Source organism: Scardinius erythrophthalmus (genome assembly GCF_964197995.2).
Source record: "Scardinius erythrophthalmus genome assembly, chromosome: 6".
NCBI lineage: Eukaryota > Metazoa > Chordata > Actinopteri > Cypriniformes > Leuciscidae > Scardinius > Scardinius erythrophthalmus.
This window is the reverse complement of record NC_138226.1, coordinates 49,887,367-49,910,562: the sequence shown is the minus strand read 5'-3', so window position 1 is coordinate 49,910,562 and position 23,196 is coordinate 49,887,367. Positions and strand designations below refer to the sequence as shown.

The window sequence follows — 23,196 nt, the reverse complement described above, 5'->3', positions numbered from 1 at the left end:
TTAGCTTACAATGTTAACTGTCCTGTCAGATACAGACAGCGATGTTGCCAATGTCATTATTTTTATTTTTATCCTGTGAGAAACAGTGGTATTACTATGCCAATGCAGCTTACAACTTTTTGGGGGGGATTCATCACTGGAGTATAGTTCAATTCTATTAATAAGTGAGAATTTTGTACTTATTTCATCTGTTCCTGTTTACTCTCACGCGTTCCTAATCACTCATTACATTTATTTTTTTGTTGTTTTTTTGTGTATATATGCCGCATCCTTCTCACCTTTTTTACCCCTGACCTGTTTTTTTGCCATTTGATATTGGGCAATGTATAGATATTTCAAGATGTAGGAAAACGTCTCAGGTTACATATGTAAGCATGTGTAAAATCAGTCGAATGGTGTGACAAGATGTCATAGACGGGTGACGTCACAGACCAGGAAACTATAAAGCATACCCAGAAACAGGCCGCGCCAGCTTTGGATAGGCTGAAGCAAGTCGATCACAGTCATGCAGGGAGTATGGCAGGGCGATGCAGCGTCTCGTTTCCTCTTCAGGGAAACCAGGATTACATGCGTAACCCGAGACGTTCCCTTTCAAGGGACCTTAGGGACGTAACCCGTCCTAGAGTTAAGGAAGGCTTTCACCATACCAGGTGCAAATTCCAGGCACGAAGGAGCAACCGACAAGGCTTGCAAGTCTCCAGTTCTCTTGATGGAAGAAATAGCAAGGAGAAATAAAGTTTTTAGTGTAAGGTACTTTTCTGAAACCTCTTCAATAGGCTCGAAGGGAGCCAAAGCCAAGCCTTGAAGTACAATGGCCAAATCCCAAGCCGGTGCTCTAGTGCACAGTGCAGGCCTCAGCCTCTGCCCCACTAAGAAACGAGTAATGAGAGGATCTCTCTCCCCAATGATGCACCACCCAGAGGAGTGTGGTAAGCAGATTAGCCGTTACACACACCTTTAAGGTGGAAGGAGATAATCCAGCGGAGAAACGTTCTGGCAAATAATCAAGTACTGAACCAACTGGGCTGTTAACTGGATTCAACTGGTGTTCTCCACACCAAGAATAGAACAATCTCCACTTCAGTGCATACAGTCTTCTCGTGGAGGAAGCTCTGGACTGGAGTATGGTCTCCACGACCTCGGTCGAGAGACCCGATTCTATGAGCTGGGCCCCCTCAGGGGCCAGGCCCACAGTTTCCACAACTCCGGGCGAGGGTGATTAATCGTGTCCCCTGCTTGGAACAATAGGTCCCTCCTGATTGGAATCTCCATCAGAGAGCCGTCTAGAAGGGACACCAGGTCTGAGAACCAAACTCGGGCCAGCCAGTACGGGGCTAGTAAGAAAAGACGGGCCCGTCCCGGCCGAACCCTCTCCAGAACTCCCGGGAGCAGAGATATTGTAGGTAAGGTGTGCAGGTACAGCCTCGGCCACACCTGAACCATCGCATCCAGCCCCAGTGTAGCTGAGAGAGTCTATCCTATACGAGCAGGGGACAATTGTGCCTGTATTGTTGTCGAATCCCAAACTACGCCTAGAAAACTGGTCCTCTGAGATAGAAGGATTTTCTTATGTGAGACAGAACGACATCTCGATGCCGAACTGCCATCTGCTTGGATTGAGCTAAATCTATATAATTATTGTTATATAGATATAATTCAACACGTGAATAACCCTGGTGTGTCAGTGGAGCCAGAGCTGCATCCATGCATTGTGGAAGTACGGGGTGATAGTTTTAGGCCGGAGGGAAGAAGCTGATATGAGGATGGATGGCTACATGGATTTACGCGTCCTTCAAATCCATCGTCAAGTCATCATTTATATAGCGCTTTTAACAATGTAGATTGTTTCAAAGCAGCTTTACAGAGATAAACGTATAATTTAAGGTAACAGAGATTGTTTTGGCTTTATAGCGGTTCTTTGATAAAGTTAGTTTTGATTGATTCGCTTCCGTCACAACGATCATTTGTTATTAAATTAGGGGCCGCTAAGACGACACCATTCTCTCTACACAGACTTTAAACGCGAACCTGTGATAGATGTTCACATGCGCATTAAGAATTGGTTCTATAGTTGTGTGTTTGAATATATGTGCGCAGGTTTGTAATTCCCTACAAACCAAGCCTAAACAAAGTACTGGTCTTTCCTTATAAATTTTGATATAGAATTTTATTTTATTTTGTCACTTCGGGGTAGATACGCGAAACGAATTTTCCCGACAACGCTTTATCTGTAGAGTGGTCAAGTCAAGTCAAGTCATCTTCATTTATATAGCGCTTTTAACAACGTAGATTGTTTCAAAGCAGCTTTACAGAGATAAGCGTATAATTTAAGGTAACAGAGATTGTTTTGGCTTTATAGCAGAGTTAAGTTATTTTTCATCTAAAGTTAGTTTTGATTGATTTGCTTCCGTCGCAATGATAATTTATTAAATTAGGGGCCGCTAAGACGACACCATTCCCTCTACACAGACTTTAAACGCGAACCTGTGAGAAACGCTGATGGCGGTCACATGCGCATTTAGAATGGGTTCTATAGTTATGTGCGTTAGAATATACGCAGGTTTGGAATTCCCTACAAGCCAAGCCTAAACAAAATACTAGTCTTTCCTTATAAATTTTGATAAGGAATTTTATTTTATTTTGTTGATTTGGGGTAGGAACGCGAAACGAAATTTTCCCGACAACGCCTTATCTGTATAGTGGTAGTGGGATCCTCCATAGGGAGAGACTAGTTGGCACTTCAGCACTGCGTTGTCATCGGTCCAGGCAAAGGTCCTTTGTCAGATCTGGATACGGCCTGGATCCGGCAGGCTGCAGGAAGACCTCGGGATAAACACAGACACTAAAATTAGCATAGATGCCATTCTTCTCATGATGTAACGAGTACATCAGGATTTATGGGAAGTGTTCCCGGTTCTGGCTGACCTAATCTATGCAGCCTAACACTGAATTATAGAAGTCTATAATGTATTATGTGAATGCTAGGTCAAAGAGATGTCTTTAATCTGGCTTTGAACTGACAGAGTGTGTCTGCTTCCCGGACAATGGTAGGAAGACTGTTCCAGAGTTTTGGTGCTAAATAGGAAAAGGATCTACCGCCAGCAGTGGATTTTGATATTCTAGGTATTAGTAACTGGCCGGAGTTTTGAGATCGCAATAGACGTGACGGACTATAATGCGTTAAGAGCTCGCTCAAGTACTGCGGAGCTAAACCATTCAGTGCTTTGTAAGTAATCAGCAATATTTTAAAATTTATGCGATGTTTAATAGGGAGCCAGTGCAGTTTTGACAGAACTGGGCTAAAATGGTCATACTTCCTGGTTCTGGTAAGAACTCGAGCTGCTGCATTTTGGACCAGCTGTAGTTTGTTTATTAAGCGTGCAGGGCAACCACCCAGTAGAGCATTACAATAATCTAGCCTTGAGGTCATGAACGCATGAACTAATTGTTCCGCATTTGTCAATGAGAGCATATGGCGTAATTTAGATATATTTTTAAGATGGAAAAATGCAGTTTTACAGATACTAGACACGTGACTTTCAAATGAAAGATTGGTATCAAAGAGCACACCCAGGTTCCTAACCGACGACGAAGACTTAACAGAGCAGCCATCGAGTGTTAGACAGTATTCTAGGTTATTACGTGAGGAAGTTTTTTGTCCAATAATTAGAAACTCTGTTTTTTCAGAATTTAGAAGTAGGAAATTACAAGTCATCCAATTTTTTATATCCGCTATGCATTCCGTTAATTTATTGAATTGATAAGTTTCGTTAGGTTTTGAAGAAATATAGAGCTGAGTATCGTCGGCATAACAGTGAAAGCTAATTCCATGTTTCCTAATGATATCTCCTAAGGGTAGCATGTACAGAGTTAACAGCAGCGGTCCTAGTACTGAGCCTTGTGGTACGCCATACTGAACTTGTGATCGATGAGACATCTCATCATTTACTGCTACAAACTGATAACGGTCAGATAAGTATGATTTAAACCATGCTAGTGCATTTCCCGTAATGCCAACATAATGTTCTAATCTATTTAAAAGAACGTTGTGGTCAATGGTGTCAAATGCAGCACTAAGATCGAGTAACACTAATAGCGAGATACAACCACGATCGGATGATAAGAGCAAATCATTTGTGACTCTAATGAGAGCTGTCTCAGTACTATGGTACGGTCTAAATCCGGACTGGAAATCCTCTCAGATATCATTTCTTTCCAGAAAGGAACACAGTTGTGAAGATACTGCCTTTTCTAATATCTTTGACAGAAAAGGTAGATTCGAGATCGGCCTGTAATTGACTAATTCTGAAGGATCAAGTTGCGTTTTTTTTAACAAGCGGTTTAATCATAGCCAGCTTAAAGGGTACATAACATGCACAGTTTCACCTAATTTCATGTTAATCTTGAGTACCTATTGAGTAGTAGTGCATCCTTAATATCTCCAAAAAGTGTTTAGTTTTATTATAATTTTAAAAGAAATAACAGCTTTCCGATTCTCTCCGGGAAAAGCAGAGGTCCTGGAGGCGGAGCTATAGAGTCAAGCGGTAGTGCTTGATTTCCAGCAAAAGACAGAAATCTGATCCAGTTGTACTTACATGACTGGGGTCTTTTATCACTGGGACCGCTCCACGTTTTAATAGCAAACGATTTGCAAATCCAGCGTCGAGGCCTTGTTAATAAAACATTCGTCACTGAAATGACCAGAACACACAACCGCACTTCCTACACTCTGTTGCTGCCCCGGAAAAACAAACTGCATCCACTGTCCCTGTAACACTGGGTTCTTTGGAAAGCTGAACACGGTAAGCTTTCCCTCACATCCAAATACACACTTTTTTGGAGACATTCTTGAACAAATCCTATGCAGCGCAGGCGCCGATGATTTCCTGTTGTAGCGCGTTGATGTGCGCGGTCTCGTTCTCCTCTGGGCGACGTGTGCGCGGGCGAGCTTTTCCGAGAGAAATGCTCATATAAGGAGTTCCACTCTGATCTACGTCATTAGATCCACGATCGAAAAAAAAACAGCCGAAACTTGCACCAACCCGGAAGTAAGATTTTCGGCACAGAAATTCTCCGTTATTCGTCCAAAATATTTTTTTTAAACTTTGCCCATGTTTAGCATGAGAATCCATCTCTTTAACAGTGTAAACAACTCTGAATACATGAAACACCATTGTACCCCCCCTTTAAAGTTTTTTGGTACGTATCCTAGAGACAAAGACGAATTAATGATATTAAGAAGAGGATCTATGACCTCTGGAAGCATCTCTTTCAGTAGCTTAATCGGTATAGGGTCTAACATACATGTTGTAGATTTAGTTGATTTAACAAGTTCAGTAAATTCTTCCTCTCCTATAGCAACGAATGAATCAAATTTTTCCTCAGGGAGACTACAATGCACTGCCTGATGCGATACTGTAGTAGACGGTTGCATAGTTATAATTTTGTCCCTGATATTATCAATCTTATAAGTGAAGAAGTTCATAAAATCATTACTGCTGTGTTGCTTGGAAACTTCGGTGCTTGAAGCTTTATTTTTCGTTAGTTTAGCCACTGTTTCAAATAAATACCTAGGATTAGGTTTATTTTCTTCTAATAGGGTTGAAAAATAAGCAGATCTAGCAGCTTTTAAAGCCTCTCTGTAAGTAATTGAGCTCTCTTTCCATGAAATGCGAAATACCTCTAGTTTTGTTTTCTTCCAGTTGCGCTCCATTTTTCTGGCTGCTCTCTTAAGGGCCCGAGTGTGCTCGTTGTACCACGGCGTTGGACTATTTTCTTTAATCTTCTTTAACCCTCTGGGGTCTAAGGTGTTTTTGGGGTCCTTGAGATGTTCTGACATGCCTGAAATTAGGCCATAAAACACATTCTAAATATGTGCCAATAAGACTTCTGTCTAATGGATGTCATCACCTAGTGTTTTTTCTTCAAAATAAAGTGAAAATCACCCTGCCTTATCATTCACATAACACAATACATTGATTTGAATTTTGCAAAGCACTTTCTGTTTGGAAAGGCCATATGCGGAGTGGGCGTCAACGATCATGTATATGTAGTGGTTCACACCCGAGGAGACAATGGGGCCGCATACTTAATTAGCCATTCATTCAGGTGAGTCACTGAGCCACAAGAATGCAAGAGCAACAGTTTGAAGCATCTCAATTCTTTTTTATTTTTCCACATATTGTGCTTGCAATTTGGCCTATAATATCCAAGGAAAACATGTCTAGTAATTGTGCAGTTAATTCTCATACTGTATTTTCAGTTTTGGAATATTTATCCTCTCCCCAAATTTGTCAATAATAAAACACAATAAAAGTTATTTAAAGAAAAGGCTTATACTTACCTTTTAATAGTTTGTTTACATCTACCTTGTAAATATATTTTTTTATTAAAAAGGTTACAATTACAACAACAATTCAAGTGTAATATTTCTTTGTAAAAACTAAAGTATACATTTTATCATACATATTTCTAAGTTAAGGATTTGATTGATTATTTGATAACTTTATTTTTGACATATACATATATATTTATATACATAAACACATAACATAAACATATTATATTTAACATAAGCAAATATTGGCAAACAAAAGCTTATTTGAGGTGGCAGATATTTTACAGTAAAAATGTATAATCTATCCAAAACTAATCAACGAAATGTTGTCTTTAATATGTCTGTAACATAGGTCTTTCATTTTTATCATAATAAATATAAATGTTAATTTGCAGTTTAATACGTTGCTTATACAAATACATTTTATTTCAACATATTTTAGTCGATATTTACTGAGTGTAGCAATACAGTTTGCTAAAACCAAAACATTCATACACAAACAGAAACGCCTGACTGTAACGTTGTTTTTATGAAATATTAGGGCATATAAATGTTAATTTTCAGTTTAAAACGTTGCTTATACAAATAGCCTACATTTTATTTCAACATATTTCTGTCGATTTTTACTCAACTCAGTATAGCAATACAGTTTGCTAAAACATAATCATTCATTCACACAGAGACGCAATTTAAATTTAAACTGTCTTTTTGCGAGCTGTGATAAACAGCGCGCATCTCTGCGGCTGCCGTTCATTCATTCACAGAAACGCGATTAACTTGAGAAGGAAAAAAAACTTACTACATATTCGGATCCTCTCTCCTGCAATACCCGCACTCTGAGGTAGATTTTCCTTTATTAATATTTCTCACAGCGCTGCCAGATGGTGTAAACACGTAGGCTACAATGATCTGAATAAACTTGTTTTCTCGGGCTGATATGGGGGCGTTCACAGGTTTGCTTGGATTGCCTCAGTAGTTTGCGTTTGAATAGCACGCGCTCTCCGTGGGCGGAGTCACATTACCTTTGAATTAGCTCTAATGAGCTCGACTGGGATCGCTCTCTTTTAATACAGATTTCACAAGATGAGAATATTTGTTTTTTTATATAAATTACCTCATTTAAAAGCATAGAATTCAAGCTTCATGTCTGTGTATCTGTATGTTTGACTGAGTATTCGCTGAGTTACAGTTCATTTTCGGACGCGTTTCAGAATGGTCTTCACTGGCAGATAGAAGGCAGAACTCGCATCACGTTTATTTTTCTTTATTTGGCAAAAAGCACAACACTTTGTTTTTATTGTGAGTATACACAAAAATAATACACATTTACCAGAATCGATTGATGTATGAAACTTGCTTGTAATATCAAAGTCCACCGAGCAAAATTAATTTCTTTTGAACTGAACTGAAAAAAAGCGAGCTTGTATCGCCGGCGATACCGTCGACCCCAGGGGGTTAAGCGCAAAGGAGCAACTGTGTCTAAAGTGCTGGAAAAGAGAGAGTTAAACGTTTCTGTTGTAATATCTAGTTCTTCTAAGCTATCTGAGATGCTGAGATGATGAAACTGATCAGGAAGATTATTAATAAAGCAATCTTTAGTAGCAGAAGTGATAGGTCTCACATATTTGTAACACGGAGTCGGCTTTGCAGCCTTGGCTAAATGCAAATTACACAAGACTAGATAATGATCTGAGATGTCATCGCTCTGCTGCAGAATTTCAACGGCATCAACATTTATTCCGTGTGATAATATTAGATCTAGAGTATGATTACGACGATGAGTAGGTCCTGACACGTGTTGTCTAACTCCAATTTAATTTACAATGTCTTTAAATGCCAATCCCAATGCATCTTTTTCATTATCGATGTGTATATTAAAATCACCAACAATTAGTACTTTATCTGCAGTCAATATTAATTCTGATAGAAAGTCCGCAAATTCTTTGATAAAGTCTGTATGGTGCCCTGGTGGCCTGTATACAGTAGCCAGCACAAATCTCAAACGTGATTTATCGTTTACACTATATTTTACATTAAGCACCAATGCTTCAAAAGAATTATATTTAAAACTTGATTTCTTAGTGGTTTTGAAACTATTACTATAAATTACAGCAACACCACCCCCTTTGCGTATAAGACGAGGCTCATGTTTATAACAGTAATCTTGCGGGGTGGACTCATTTAAAGAGCAACTTGCAGGTAAAAAAAAAATCTAAATGAATATATAACCGTGTATGAAAATACCATATGAAAAGATAATGCAGGATTTAAAATGTTTTAAAACGACATAATGACACCAATTTAGTAGATAAAGTGAGCGTTTCTTTGACTGCTCGTACAAGCCGCTTTTTTTTTCAACATCGCGTCATTTTACGTCACACGAGGGAGACGTGTGCTGTGCTCTGCCGCAGCTCAGTGCAGAGTGGGTTGGTATTCAGTAAGAGCGGTCGTGAGACAGTGTGTTTTCAGTAGTTTTTGTATTTCAATTTATCATCGTCATGGTAAATGTATGTGTTTGTGGAGCTTGCAAAAACTCCAGCCTGTCAGGACATCGAGTCCACCGGTTTCCTAACAGGAAAAAGGACGGTGCTATCTTTCGTGCCTGGGTGCGGGTTGTGCAGGTGAAGAGACGGGATTTCTCTTCCGCGTCGGCTTCGGAAAACGCGGTCGTGTGTAGCGTTCACTTCAGATCGGATGATTATCGTCCCGGCGATATGAAGGAGTTCAACATGGGATACCGAAGTAAGAACCGGGTGAGACTCAGAGCTAGTGCGGTTCCTTCAGTGTACGCATCTTCGGGTTCTCCCGCTGGATGTAGGCGCGAGCACAACATCAACTGGCAAACGCAATGTAAGCGGAACGAAACTGAGCTAACAGTTACTCGTTATTGTGTTTGTGTGGACCGTTTATCAGTTTGGACCAGTGCAGCGCGAGCCTGATCAAGCAACACTGTAGCCTAACTGCGAGGTAAATAAAGAGTTCGCCACTGAAGTAATAACATCGCTGCGAGATCTAGTGAGAAATATTCACATTTCTCCGTTATTAACGAATCAAACAGCGCTGACGTGAAAACCAGGAATAAACATTGTGCAATGAATGAACGAACTATCCAGTGTCCACAGATCAGCAACATTCACCATGGCTTTACTGTAGTAACACTAACTGCAACCATGGAAGTTTGGCATTTTCCACTAAGGCCCAGTATGCATCCACCTCCCTGCAACACTGACTTTCCTCAGCTGTAAACATTGCCTCGCATTTCCCACACAAGCACCTATGGAACAAAAAATGTATCATGAATAAATATCTCTCTGTCTCTCCATGAGAAACTGCTAAGTTATATCACGTAACGTTAGTCTGGGCGGATATTAATGAGCATGACAAACGCCTGATCAAAGCTTAGTTTCTGTTATTGTAAGTTCCAATATGTTCTGTCTAACATTAATCCTGGCCTGTCCCTGCTCTCTTGGCAGCCTAGCAGGCTCATAATTGTATGGCTGTGGTCCGTAAACAATTTCCTCAGCGTCCGAAATGTCATTGCAATCCATATATCCCTGTTGTGTGAATCGACCGCTCTCCCTCGTGCTACGTCACGACTCTCGCCCGTCACGCCCATTTTCAGATGCGGAAGTAAAATTTTCTCACAAAAACGACTCCAGAAGCCACTGTAGCATATTTATAATTTTTTTTTAAAGAAAATCTAGTTCCTACATTATTTTTCTATACATTGACTTGTTGGGTCTTCTAACCTGCAAGTTGCTCTTTAAAGTAATGTAATCGTTTGGTTTTAGCCAGGTTTCTGTCAAACTCAGTACATCTAGGTTATTATCTGAAATCATATCATTAACAATGAGTGCTTTTGAAGTAAGCGATCGAATATTCAGAAACCCAAGCTTTAGCATTTGCTCATCTGTATTATAGCTGTTTTTTATTTGTTGAACATCAATTAAATTTTTAACCTTAGATGGGTTAAAATGTTTTTTGGATTTCCAAATTCGGGGAACAGTGGTAAAGGGATCCTCCATAGGGAGAGACTAGTTGGCACTTCAGCACTGCGTTGTCATCGGGTCCAGGCGAAGGTCCTTCGTCAGATCTGTATACGGCCTGGATCCGGCAGGCTGCGGGAAAACCTCGGGATAACCTCGGGATATCCAGGAAAACCTTGGGATAAACAAAGACACTAAAATTAGCGTAGATGCCATTCTTCTTATGATGTAACGAGTACATCAGGATTTATGGGAAGTGTTCCCGGTTCCAGCTGACCTAATCTATGCAGCCTAACATTGAATTATAGAAGTCTATAATGTATTATGTGAATGCTAGGTCAAAGAGATGTGTCTTTAATCTAGCTTTGAACTGACAGAGTGTGTCTGCTTCCCGGACAATGGTAGGAAGGCTGTTCCAAATTTTTGGTGCTAAATAGAAGGATCTACCGCCAGCAGTCGATTTAGATATTCTAGATATTATAAACTGGCCGGAGTTTTGAGATCGCAATAGACGTGAAGGACTATAATGCGTTAAGAGCTCGCTCAAGCACTGCGGAGCTAAACCATTTAGTGCTTTGTAAGTGATCAGCAATATTTTAAAATTGATGCGATGTTTAATAGGGAGCCAGTGCAGTGTTGACAGAACCGGGCTAATATGGTCATACTTCCTGGTTCTGGTAAGAACTCGAGCTGCTGCGTTTTGAGCTGTAGTTTGTTTATTAAGCGTGCAACCACCCAGTAGAGCATTACAATAATCTAGCCTTGAGGTCATGAATGCATGAATTAATTGTTCTGCATTTGTCAATGAGAGCATATGGCGTAATTTAGATATATTTTTAAGATGGAAAAATGCGGTTTTACAGGTACTAGACACATGACTTTCAAATGAAAGATTGGTATCAAAGAGCACACCCAGGTTCCTAACCGATGACGAAGACTTAGAGCGGCCATCAAGTGTTAGACAGTATTCTAGGTTATTACGTGAGGAAGTTTTTAGTCCAATAATTAGAATCTCTGTTTTTTCAGAATTTAGAAGTAGGAAATTACTAGGGTAACACTTTATAATAACGTTCAGTTGTAAGTCATTTATAAGTGGTTAATTAATGCTTAATTAATTAATTACCGCTATTATAACTGGGGCGCTACAGTACTGCCAAATACTTTCTGTAGAACTCAGTGGCTCTTGTGCTGCTTCCCTCAAATGTTAGTCTGGACTGGAGCACAGTGAACTTAAAATAAAACTGCACATTGTAATTTCTGTACGTTAGATCTGTATTACTGACAAATGCCTTGGTAATAAATAGTCAAAATGAGGGGAAATGTGAATAACTGTGTAGCATGTTGATTTAACCCCCTGAGGTCGGCTATTACGCCGGCGCGATAGGCTCGTTTTTTTTCCTTATCAGTGCAAAAAAAAAATAATAATAATAATTACTTTTTATCTTATATGCTTGTGTTATACATCAATCGATCCTGTTAAGTGTGTATTATTTTTGTGTATACTCACAATAAAAACAAAGTGTTGTGTTTTTCGCCAAATAAAGAAAAATAAACATGATGCGAGTTCTGCCTACTCTGTCAGTGAAGTCCATTCTGAAACACGTCCGAAAATGAACCATAACTCAGCGAATACTCAGTCAAACAGGCATACAGACACACAGGCATGAAGCTTGAATTCTCTTCTTTTAAATGAAGTATTTTTTATTTAAAAAAAAAATTCTTTGTTTATGTTATCTTTATGAAAAGAGAGAGATGTCAGTCGTTCTCATCTCAGCTCATTACGTTTTAATCTGCCCCGCCCACGGAGAGCGCGCGCTATTCAAACGCAAATGACTGAGGCGATCCGTGCAAACTGTGATACCAGTTATAATAGCGCCCCATATCAGCTCGAGAAAACACAACAAGCTTATTCAGATCATTGTGTCTCGCAGCGCTGTGAGGAATAATAATAATGGAAAATGTACCTCAGAACAAGTGCTGGTATTTCGAGGAGCAACGGATGGAATAGGCTACTGTAGTAAGTTCTTTTCATTCTCAAGTAAATCGCGTTTCTGTGTGAATGAATGAACGGCAGAGATGCGCTGTTTACCACAACTCGCAAAAAGACGGTTTAAATTTGAATTGCGTTTCTGTGTGTGAATGAATGATCTGCTTTTAGCAAACTATTTTGCTATACTGAGTAAAAATCGACTGAAATATGCTGAAATAAAATGTATTTGTATAAGCAACGTATTAAACTGCAAATTAACATTTATATTCCTTATAATAAAAACTAAAGACCTATGTTACAGACATATGAAAGACAACATTTCGTTGACTAGTTTTGGATAGATTACACATTTTTACTGTAAAATATCTGCCACCTCAAGTAAGCTTTTGTTTGCCAATTTTTGCTAATATGTTAAATATAGTATGTTTTGTCAATGTAGGCTATATTCAAAGTAATGAATCCTTAACTTTGAAATATGTATGATTAAATGTATACTTTAGTTTTTGCAAAGAAAGATTACACTTGAATTGTTGTTGTAATTGTAACCTTTTTAATAAAAAATATATATTTACAAGGTAGATGTAAACATTTTAAAAGGTAAATATAAGCCTTTTCTTTAAATAATTTTTATTGTGTTTTATTATTGACAAATTTGGGGAGAGGATAAATATTCCAAAACTGAAAATACAGAATGAGAATTAACTGCACAATTACTAGACATGTTTTCCTTGGATATTATACAATTTGCAAGCACAATATGTAAAAAAAAAAAAAAAAAAAATTGAGATGCTTCCAACTGTGAACCAATTTGGTAGAATATATATATATATATATATATATATATATATATATATATATATATACATATATACATATATACATATATATATATATATATATATATATATATATATATATATATATATATATATATATATATATATATATATACATACTGCTCTTGCATTCTTTCTTGTGGCTAAAGGTGACACCTGAATGAATGGTTCATTATGTATGCGGGCCCCATTGTCTCCTCAGGTGTGAATCACTAAATATGCATGATGGTGTTGAATTGTTGACGCCCTTTGCGCATATGGCCTTTCCAAACAAAAAGTGTTTTACAAGATTTAAATCAATGTATTGTTTTATGTCAATGATTAGGCAGGATGATTTTCACATCATTTTGAAGACTCTAGGCAACGACATCCATTAGTCAAAAGTCTTATTGCCACATATTTAGTATGTGTTTTGTGGCCTTATTTCAGAAACTTTAGTTTTTAGTTTTTTCAATAACCATGCATAAACATTATTCTCTCAAAAATACAAACATGTACATGCATGTTGCTCACATATCATGCTAGCCCTGTTTGTGCTAAATAGAGTGTAATTACACCTTTGCCATTAATATGTTTATAAGCAACTGAAAAAAGCACAATTGTCAGGTTATGTCAGAACATCTCAAGGACCCCAAAAATCCCTCAGACCCCTGAGGGTTAAGGTGTGCCCCCAGATTTTCTGTTTGTGCTCCTAAAAATGTTCAGTTAGGGGCTATAGCGCTCCTAGCAATAAAAGTTAGTCTGGAGGCCTGAAACAGTTGATGTACCCCATTGATTTCCCATAGTATTTATTTTTTTGTGCGTGAGAGTACTAGTACAGACTGAGCGGGTGTATCCTGACGTCGATGTGTGTGTTTGACAGGGGGAACGGGTGAACTCTTACTATGACCAGAAGGACTATGCAGGCCGCAGTGTGCACTACTGGAAAGTTGTGCTTCCCTTGCTTGAGAAAATCCGAAACAAACGCAGCATTCCTGAACCTCTGGAGCCGATGTTCATGCACTTTCACAGTAGAGACATACAGGTATGTACTCTCTTCCTGCTTCTGTTTCATATGGTGGTTTTGTCTCTAATGGTCTCTTTGTCTTCAGCCTTCTCAAGTGCGAGTATATGAGGAAGAGGCCGCCATAAGCTCTGCCACACTGCTTGACATCGAGGGCAACACCGACGAGGCCATCGCAAAGCTGGAGAAGCTCAACAGCATCTCGTCTAACTGGCATCTTGCTAAGGTAACAGCGCTCTCTCTGGACGACACTCACACTGGCTCAGCTTCAGAAGTGAAGTGATTAACTGATCTGTGAATGACCCTGTCCTGATGAGTTTGTGAATGCGTGTTGTCAGATCTATCAGAGGCTGTCGGAGGAGGCGGGAAACGGGATGGAGGAGACGCAGGACAGGAGCATCAACTTCCTCCTGCAGTTCAGGAAATACCTCACAAAGATTTATCAGGCCAGTCCAGAGGACATAGACAAGGTATGTTAAACACCTCTGATGTTCGTGCTGTTCACTTTACTCCAGGGTTCCTCAAATCTGATGCTGGAGGGCCTCTGTCCTGCTGAGTTCAGCACTAGTATTAAACAAACACAGTTGAAGAAGTTAATCAAGGATTGCTGGAAAGCTTGAGTTTTGAATGAACTAGTCCTTTAATTCGGTCTCTTCGTGTTTTAAGTTGCCTATATCTATGGAGGATGTGATGGATTTGCTGAACGAGGTCAACCAGCAGCTTTCAGAAGATGACGAGCGGGATGAAGATCAGGTGGACTATCCGCTGACGTCCAGCCCTGGTCAGCCCACTGAGCCACATGTGAAGTTCTCCACTCCATCTCCATCCAAAAGTGCCACATCTCCTTCTAAAAGATCCATGGTATGTCATGGCACTGGTGCATCTGCAGAAGCTTTGCTTGCTGTTTACATGGTGTTATGGTTCCTGACTGTTGTTTCCTTCTCCAGTTCTCGCCCAAAACGACTCCACACTGGGCCGAGGACCAGAAGTCCCTCTTGCAGATGCTGTGCCAGCAGGTCGAGTCCTTGAAGGTCAGTCGCACATCCACCGCTTGTCGCAGAATCAGTCTGTGTTTGCTTTTGCTTTGCCACAGACAAATGGGAATTTATACTGTGAACATTACTTGTGCTCTGTGTATCTCCAAAGTCAGAATGAGAATCAAAGTCAAGTCACCTTTATTTTATAGCACTTTACACAATACATATTGTTTCAAAGCTGCTTTAACCCCCTGGGGTTGGCTATCGCGCCGGTGTGATAGGCTCGTTTTTTTTCCGTATGAGTGCAAAAAAAAAAATAATAAAAAAAATTAAATTTTATCTTATATGCTTGTTATACATCAATCAATCCTGTTTAGTGTGTATTTTTTTTGTGTATGGCTCATAATAAAAACAAAGTGTTGTGCTTTTCGCCAAATAAAGAAAAATAAACATGATGCGAGTTCTGCCTACTCTCCGTCAGTGAAGTCAATTCTGAAACGCGTCCGAAAATGAACTGTAACTCAGCGAATACTCAGTCAAACAGGCATACAGACACACAGGCATGAAGCTTGAATTCTCTTCTTTTAAATGAAGTAATTTTTATAAAATACAAATATTCACAGTTTATATATTATGTATGTAAAGAGAGAGATGTCAGTCGTTCTCATCTCAGCTAATTAAGTTTTAATGTGACTCCGCCTACGGAGACCGCGCTATTCAAACGCAAATGTGAGGCGATGCATACAAACCTGTGAAACGCCCACATCCGCTGGATAAGGCTGGTGAAACACTGGATGTGTGGCGTAAGCGTCTCAGCTGCGTGGCGTGTCCGTTTTTATTTCGGCTCCCATGTTAACAGTTTAGAGTTTGCGCACTGCCTGTGTGAGACGCGCGTCTCAGGCGCGGCATGAGCCGCGTGGAAAACGCGTGCATGCTAGAAATAGAACCGACGCCTATTTTTCACGCGACACGTAAGCGTCTTGGAAGCGTTTTCATGCAAAATTGAATAGGAAAATCTGTTTATTTGTCATTTTGACACGAATACATATTAATAAATGTCCTTTTGATGTTTAAAAGTGTCTAGGTTTTGACATAAATGCAAATATAAATGTAATTTTACTAAATATAATCGATTTTCAAATACTGCTGTATTGAATGAACAGCTTTTAGCAAACTCTATTGCTATACTGAGATGAGGAATATATACTGTATGTGTTTTGTCAAAAATAAAGTCATCAACTAACTAATGAATCCTTTACTTTGAAATGCGTATGATAAAATGTATACTTTAGTTTTGAAAGACGTTGACTAGTTTTGAAAAGATTATAAAGTATGTATGTGCATGCATATATATATGTGTGTGTATATATGAAGAGTTCAGATGCAAAAGCCTCTAAATGCCATCTGACATTTTCTCCTAGAATGATCATTTTTATGAAGCTTGTATATTTAAGTTAGCTATAGGTGACACACCTGAATGAATGGCTCATTAAGTATGCAGGGACATTGTCTCACCAGGTGTGAACTACTAAATATGCATGATGCTGTTGGAGCGTTTACGCCCCATCCGCATATTGGCTTTCCAAACTAAAAGTGTTTCACAAAACTAAAATCAATGTATCGTTTTATGTGAATGATTAGGCAGGATGATTTTCACATCATTTTGAAGAAAAAACTCTAGGCGACGACATCCATTAGTCAAAAGTCTTATTGCCACATATTTAGTATGTGTTTTGTGGCCTTATTTCAGAAACTTTAATTTTTAGTTTTTTCGATAACCATGCATAAACATTATTCTCTCAAAAATGAAAACGTACATACATGTGGCTCACATATTATGGAAGTCCTGTTTGTGCTATATAGAGTGAATTTACACCTTTGCCATTAATATGTTTATAAGCAACTGAAAAAAGCACAAATGTCAGGGCATGTCAGAACATCTCAAAGACCCCAAAAACAAAAATAATGATCAAGATGCAAACAGAATTAAATTCTACTGTAAATTAGCTTTAAGAAGAATTAAGTGCACATTCATTATTGAGATGAAATCAGTTCAGTGTTGATTCAGTTCAATAACTCTGAAAGTGCATCAATTGTGAAATGAGTTCAATTAATCTTTAAAGCATCTCTGCAGAAAGCAGTGATGTCATCGTCCAGCTGAGTTCAGCTCTCATCCAATAGTATCAGTGCAGTCAGATAAATAATATTGCCGAGTATTAACCCTCTGGGGTCTAAGGTGTTTTTGGGGTCCTTGAGATGTTCTGACATGCCCTGACATTTTTGCTTTTTTCAGTTGCTTATAAACATGTTAATGGCAAAAAAAAATTACACACTATTTAGCACAAACAGGGCTACCATGAAATGTGAGCAACAAGAATGTACATGTCTGCATTTTTGAGAGAATAATGTTTATGCATGGTTATTGAAAAAACTAAAAACTAAAGTTTCTGAAATTAGGCCATAAAACACATTCTTAATATGTGCCAATAAGACTTTTGTCTAATGGATGTCATCGCCTAGTGTTTTTTCTTCAAAATAAAGTGAAAATCACCCTGCCTTATCATTCACATAACACAATACATTGATTTGAATTTTGCAAAGCACTTTCTGTTTGGAAAGGCCATATGCGGAGTGGGCGTCAACGATCATGTATATGTAGTGGTTCACACCCGAGGAGACAATGGGGCCCGCATACTTAATTAGCCATTCATTCAGGTGAGTCACTGAGCCACAAGAATGCAAGAGCAACAGTTGGAAGCATCTCAATTCTTTTTTATTTTTCCACATATTGTGCTTGCAATTTGGCCTATAATATCCAAGGAAAACATGTCTAGTAATTGTGCAGTTAATTCTCATACTGTATTTTCAGTTTTGGAATATTTATCCTCTCCCCAAATTTGTCAATAATAAAACACAATAAAAGTTATTTAAAGAAAAGGCTTATATTTACCTTTTAATAGTTTGTTTACATCTACCTTGTAAATATATTTTTTTATTAAAAAGGTTACAATTACAACAACAATTCAAGTGTAATCTTTCTTTGTAAAAACTAAAGTATACATTTTATCATACATATTTCAAAGTTAAGGATTTGATTGATTATTTGATAACTTTATTTTTGACATATACATATATATTTATATACATAAACACATAACATAAACATAAACATATTATATTTAACATAAGCAAATATTGGCAAACAAAAGCTTATTTGAGGTGGCAGATATTTTACAGTAAAAATGTATAATCTATCCAAAACTAATCAACGAAATGTTGTCTTTAATATGTCTGTAACATAGGTCTTTCATTTTTATTATAAGAAATATAAATGTTAATTTGCAGTTTAATACGTTGCTTATACAAATACATTTTATTTCAACATATTTTAGTCAATATTTACTGAGTGTAGCAAAATAGTTTGCTAAAAGCAGATCATTCATTCACACACAGAAACGCAATTCAAATTTAAACCGTCTTTTTGCGAGTTGTGGTAAACAGCGCATCTCTGCCGTTCATTCATTCACACAGAAACGCGATTTACTTGAGAATGAAAAGAACTTACTACAGTAGCCTATTCCATCTAGTTTGCTAAAACCGAAACATTCATTCACAAACAGAAACGCCTGACTGTAATGTTGTTTTTATGAAATATTAGGGCATATAAATGTTAATTTTCAGTTTAAAACGTTGCTTATACAAATAGCCTACATTTTATTTCAACATATTTCTGTCGATTTTTACTCAACTCAGTATAGCAATACAGTTTGCTAAAACATAATCATTCATTCACACAGAGACGCAATTTAAATTTAAACTGTCTTTTTGCGAGCTGTGATAAACAGCGCGCATCTCTGCGGCTGCCGTTCATTCATTCACAGAAACGCGATTAACTTGAGAAGGAAAAAAAACTTACTACATATTCGGATCCTCTCTCCTGCAATACCCGCACTCTGAGGTAGATTTTCCTTTATTAATATTTCTCACAGCGCTGCCAGATGGTGTAAACACGTAGGCTACAATGGTCTGAATAAACTTTCTCGGGCTGATATGGGGGCGTTCACAGGTTTGCTTGGATTGCCTCAGTTTGTGTTTGAATAGCACGCGCTCTCCGTGGGCGGAGTCACATTACCTTTGAATTAGCTCTAATGAGCTCGACTGGGATCGCTCTCTTTTAATACAGATTTCACAAGATGAGAATATTTGTTTTTTATATAAATTACCTCATTTAAAAGCATAGAATTCAAGCTTCATGACTGTGTATCTGTATGTCTGTTTGACTGAGTATTCGCTGAGTTACAGTTCATTTTCGGACGCGTTTCAGAATGGTCTTCACTGGCAGATAGAAGGCAGAACTCGCATCACGTTTATTTTTCTTTATTTGGCAAAAAGCACAACACTTTGTTTTTATTGTGAGTATACACAAAAATAATACACATTTAACAGAATCGATTGATGTATGAAACTTGCTTGTAATATCAAAGTCCACAGAGCAAAATTAATTTCTTTTGAACTGAACTGAAAAAAAAGCGAGCTGGTATCGCCGGCGATACCGTCGACCCCAGGGGGTTAAGGAAGTGCCACTCTGGTATATACAGTGGGGAGATTTGATACACTGCTGATTTTGCAGGTTTTCCCACTTATATAGCATGTAGAGGTCTTTAATTTTTATCATAGGTACACTTCAACTGTGAGTGACAGAATCTAAAACAAAAATCCAGAAAATAACATTGTATGATTTTTAAATAATTAATTAGCATTTTATTGCATGACATAAGTATTTGATCGCCTACCAACCAGTAAGAATTCCGGCTCTCACAGACCTGTTAGTTTTTCTTTAAGAAGCCCTCCTGTTCTCCACTCATTACCTGTATTAACTGCACCTGTTTAAACTTGTTACCTGTATAAAAGACACCTGTCCACACACTCAATCAAACAGACTCCAACCTCTCCACAATGGCCAAGACCAGAGAGCTGTGTAAGGACATCAGGGATAAAACTGTAGACCTACACAAGGCTGTGATGGGCTACAGGACAATAGGCAAGCAGCTTGGTGAGAAGGCAACAACTGTTGGCGCAATTATTAGAAAATGGAAGAAGTTCAAGATCTCCCTCAGTCTGGGGCACCATGCAAGATCTGGTCAATGACCTGAAGAGAGCTGGGACCACAGTCTCAAAGAAAACCATTAGTAACACACTACACCGTCATGGATTAAAATCCTGCAGCGCACGCAAGGTCCCCCTGCTCAAGCCAGCGCATGTCCAGGCCCGTCTGAAGTTTGACAATGACCACCTGATGATCCAGAGGAGGAATGGGAGACGGTCATGTGGTCTGATGAGACAAAAATAGAGCTTTTTGGTCTGAACTCCACTCACTGTGTTTAGAAGGATGAGTACAACCCCAAGAACACCATCCCAACCGTGAAGCATGGAGGTGGAAACATCATTCTTTGGGGATGCTTTTCTGCAAAGGGGACAGGACGACTGCACCGTATTGAGGGGAGGATGGATGGGGCCATGTATCACGAGATCTTGGCCAACAACCTCCTTCCCTCAGTAAGAGCATTGAAGATGAGTCATGGCTGGGTCTTCCAGCATGACAACGCCCCGAAACACACAGCCAGGGCAACTAAGGAGTGGCTCCGTAAGAAGCATCTCAAGGTCCTGGAGTGGCCTAGCCAGTCTCCAGACCTGAACCCAATAGAACATCTTTGGAGGAGCTGAAAGTCCGTATTGCCCAGTGACAGCCCCGAAACCTGAAGGATCTGCAGAAGGTCTGTATGGAGCAGTGGGCCAGAATCCCTGTGTGCAAACCTGGTCAAAAACTACAGGAAACGTATGATCTCTGTAATTGCAAACAAAGGTTTATGTACCAAATATTAAGTTCTGCTTTTCTGCTGTATCAAATACTTATGTCATGCAGTAAAATGCAAATGAATTACTTAAAAATCATTCAATGTGATTTTCTGGATTTTTGTTTTAGATTCCGTCACTCACAGTTGAAGAGTACCTATGATAAAAAATTACAGACCTCTACATGCTTTGTAAGTGGGAAAACCTGCAAAATCAGCAGTGTATCAAATACTTGTTCTCCCCACTGTATAGTCGAGGTCCCTCGAGGTCGTTTGTCTTTCCTGTTCTCTTCTCTGTGCTCCCCATTGTTTCCTGTTTCATCTATGCGGTCCTGTCTAATAAATGCTGTAAGCAAGTGTTGTTTTAGAAATTAGTTTTTGATGATTTTTCTGGTCGTTTTAAATTCAGCCATGTGAAACTGGTCAGCAGCTCTTTGTGAAATTGGTACAGACAAGTTTCAGATTTTAGGGATTGTAATATCATGTTTTGTTTTCCGTCTCACACAGAATGAGGTTCATGACCTGCGCCTTAATTCCCCTGAAGCGACAGCATCCTCATATAGGACGTACAGAGATAGTTATCCTGCAGAAGGACTTCAGGATGGATTTCCTGGAGCGCAGGCATTCCATGGTGCTCCTCTTACTGGTCAGTTCAATTAGTTGCTTTATTCCCCAAATCTGCCGTCTTTTAAATTTGTGTATACCAGTGGTTCTCAATGTGTGCCTCCCCAACACATCTCAAATCTTGTTCACTTTCAACATTCAAATATACCAACAATCTCACAGCAATAGACATGCGAACCAATGAGTTTTGTGCAGTTTTTTTCAGTGTGCTTATTCAACCAAACAAATGTTCTTGCTGGCACACCACATTTGAATAGGGAGGATAAGAATTTGAGTGAAAACGACTTTTAAATTGCGATGTTTTCCACAAAGCAACCAACTGAATACAGAAGACTCAAATTTTAATTTTAAAATTTCAAATCATTTTATAGTGCTTTTATGTGCCATTTGAGCTTGAAGTTTAGAATCCTCATCCTCTCATCTTTGGGTTTCATGGATAATGTAAGATTAAAGATGTTTTAAATGAAATCTGAGAGCTTTCTATCCCTCAATTGACAGCTATGCAACTACCACTGTGATGCTTCAAAAAGTTCCTAAAGAGATTGTAAAACTAATAATAATAATAATTTGTTATATTTATATAGCGCTTTTTCTGAGACCTCGAAGCGCTTTACATAGATGGGGGAATCTCCTCAACCACCACCAATGTGCAGCATCCACTTGGATGATGCGACGGCGGCCATATTGCGCCAGAACGCCCACCACACACCAGCTTACTGGTGGAGAGTATGGGTTAGGGTTAGTATATAGTATATAGTATAGTATAGGGTTAGTATATAGTATATGGGGATGATTAGGAGGCCATGATGGACGGGCCAAGGGGCAAATTTGGCCAGGATGCCGGGGTTACACCCCTACTCTTTTTCGAAGGACATCCTGGGATTTTTAATGACCACAGAGAGTCAGGACCTCGGTTTAACGTCTCATCCGAAGGACGATTATTGATTATCGATTATTGATTCATAATCAATATGAATTGTGTGGTTTAGTTCAAATTAAATGAAGAGACTTGATCACTTTTTATGATGAAGAGATTTGATTTAGGCTTTTATTCTCACATAAATATTCATCAACTCTCACATCAGTTGTGGTAAATGGGAGCTCAACCATGTTCCCTTGACGTGCGAGGAACAATGAGGTTCATTCTCGTGTTACTCAGCATGTTTGAGCTTCCTGAAGAACCAATGAGGGTCATTCTCGTTAATTCATATTACATTGTTTTGGCCCGCCTTTTTATATTCCCTTTAGACACAACTGGTATCTGATATCTGTGTTTACATTAATTTCCACCCAAAAAGATTGTTGGTGATCGCTTTACTATGCGCATGGTAGACCCTCTGGTTTACCGCAAAAAAAAGTTCCACTTCTAAATGGTGACATCACCAAAAAAATGAGAACCACTTGTGTAATACAATCCTTTTTTTCTCAGTTGCTACTACAGGTCCCTCTGCGTACTACAACCAGTCTCCAGCATATAATTCACAGTATCTTCTACGCCCTGCTGCAAATGTTACACCAACAAAGGTAGTGGAGTGATTTTCATGTAAATGCAATATATTGTACCTTTTTTAGTTACCAAGAAAAAGCACAG

At 38.8% G+C, this 23,196-nt stretch overlaps 1 protein-coding gene across 4 annotated transcripts in view; it reads left to right on the top strand.

Moving 5' to 3' along the window:
• Positions 1–23,196, top strand: part of ranbp2 (RAN binding protein 2) — a 97,161-nt gene that overhangs the window by 30,785 nt on the left and 43,180 nt on the right. For all 4 annotated transcript variants that reach the window (XM_081368863.1, XM_081368862.1, XM_081368861.1 and 1 more), the window contains exons 12-18: positions 14,012–14,173; positions 14,241–14,378; positions 14,491–14,622; positions 14,819–15,013; positions 15,100–15,183; positions 21,489–21,627; positions 23,035–23,129. In XM_081368863.1, the coding sequence (XP_081224989.1) occupies positions 14,012–14,173; positions 14,241–14,378; positions 14,491–14,622; positions 14,819–15,013; positions 15,100–15,183; positions 21,489–21,627; positions 23,035–23,129 (945 nt within the window). The remainder of the gene's footprint in view (positions 1–14,011; positions 14,174–14,240; positions 14,379–14,490; positions 14,623–14,818; positions 15,014–15,099; positions 15,184–21,488; positions 21,628–23,034; positions 23,130–23,196) is intronic.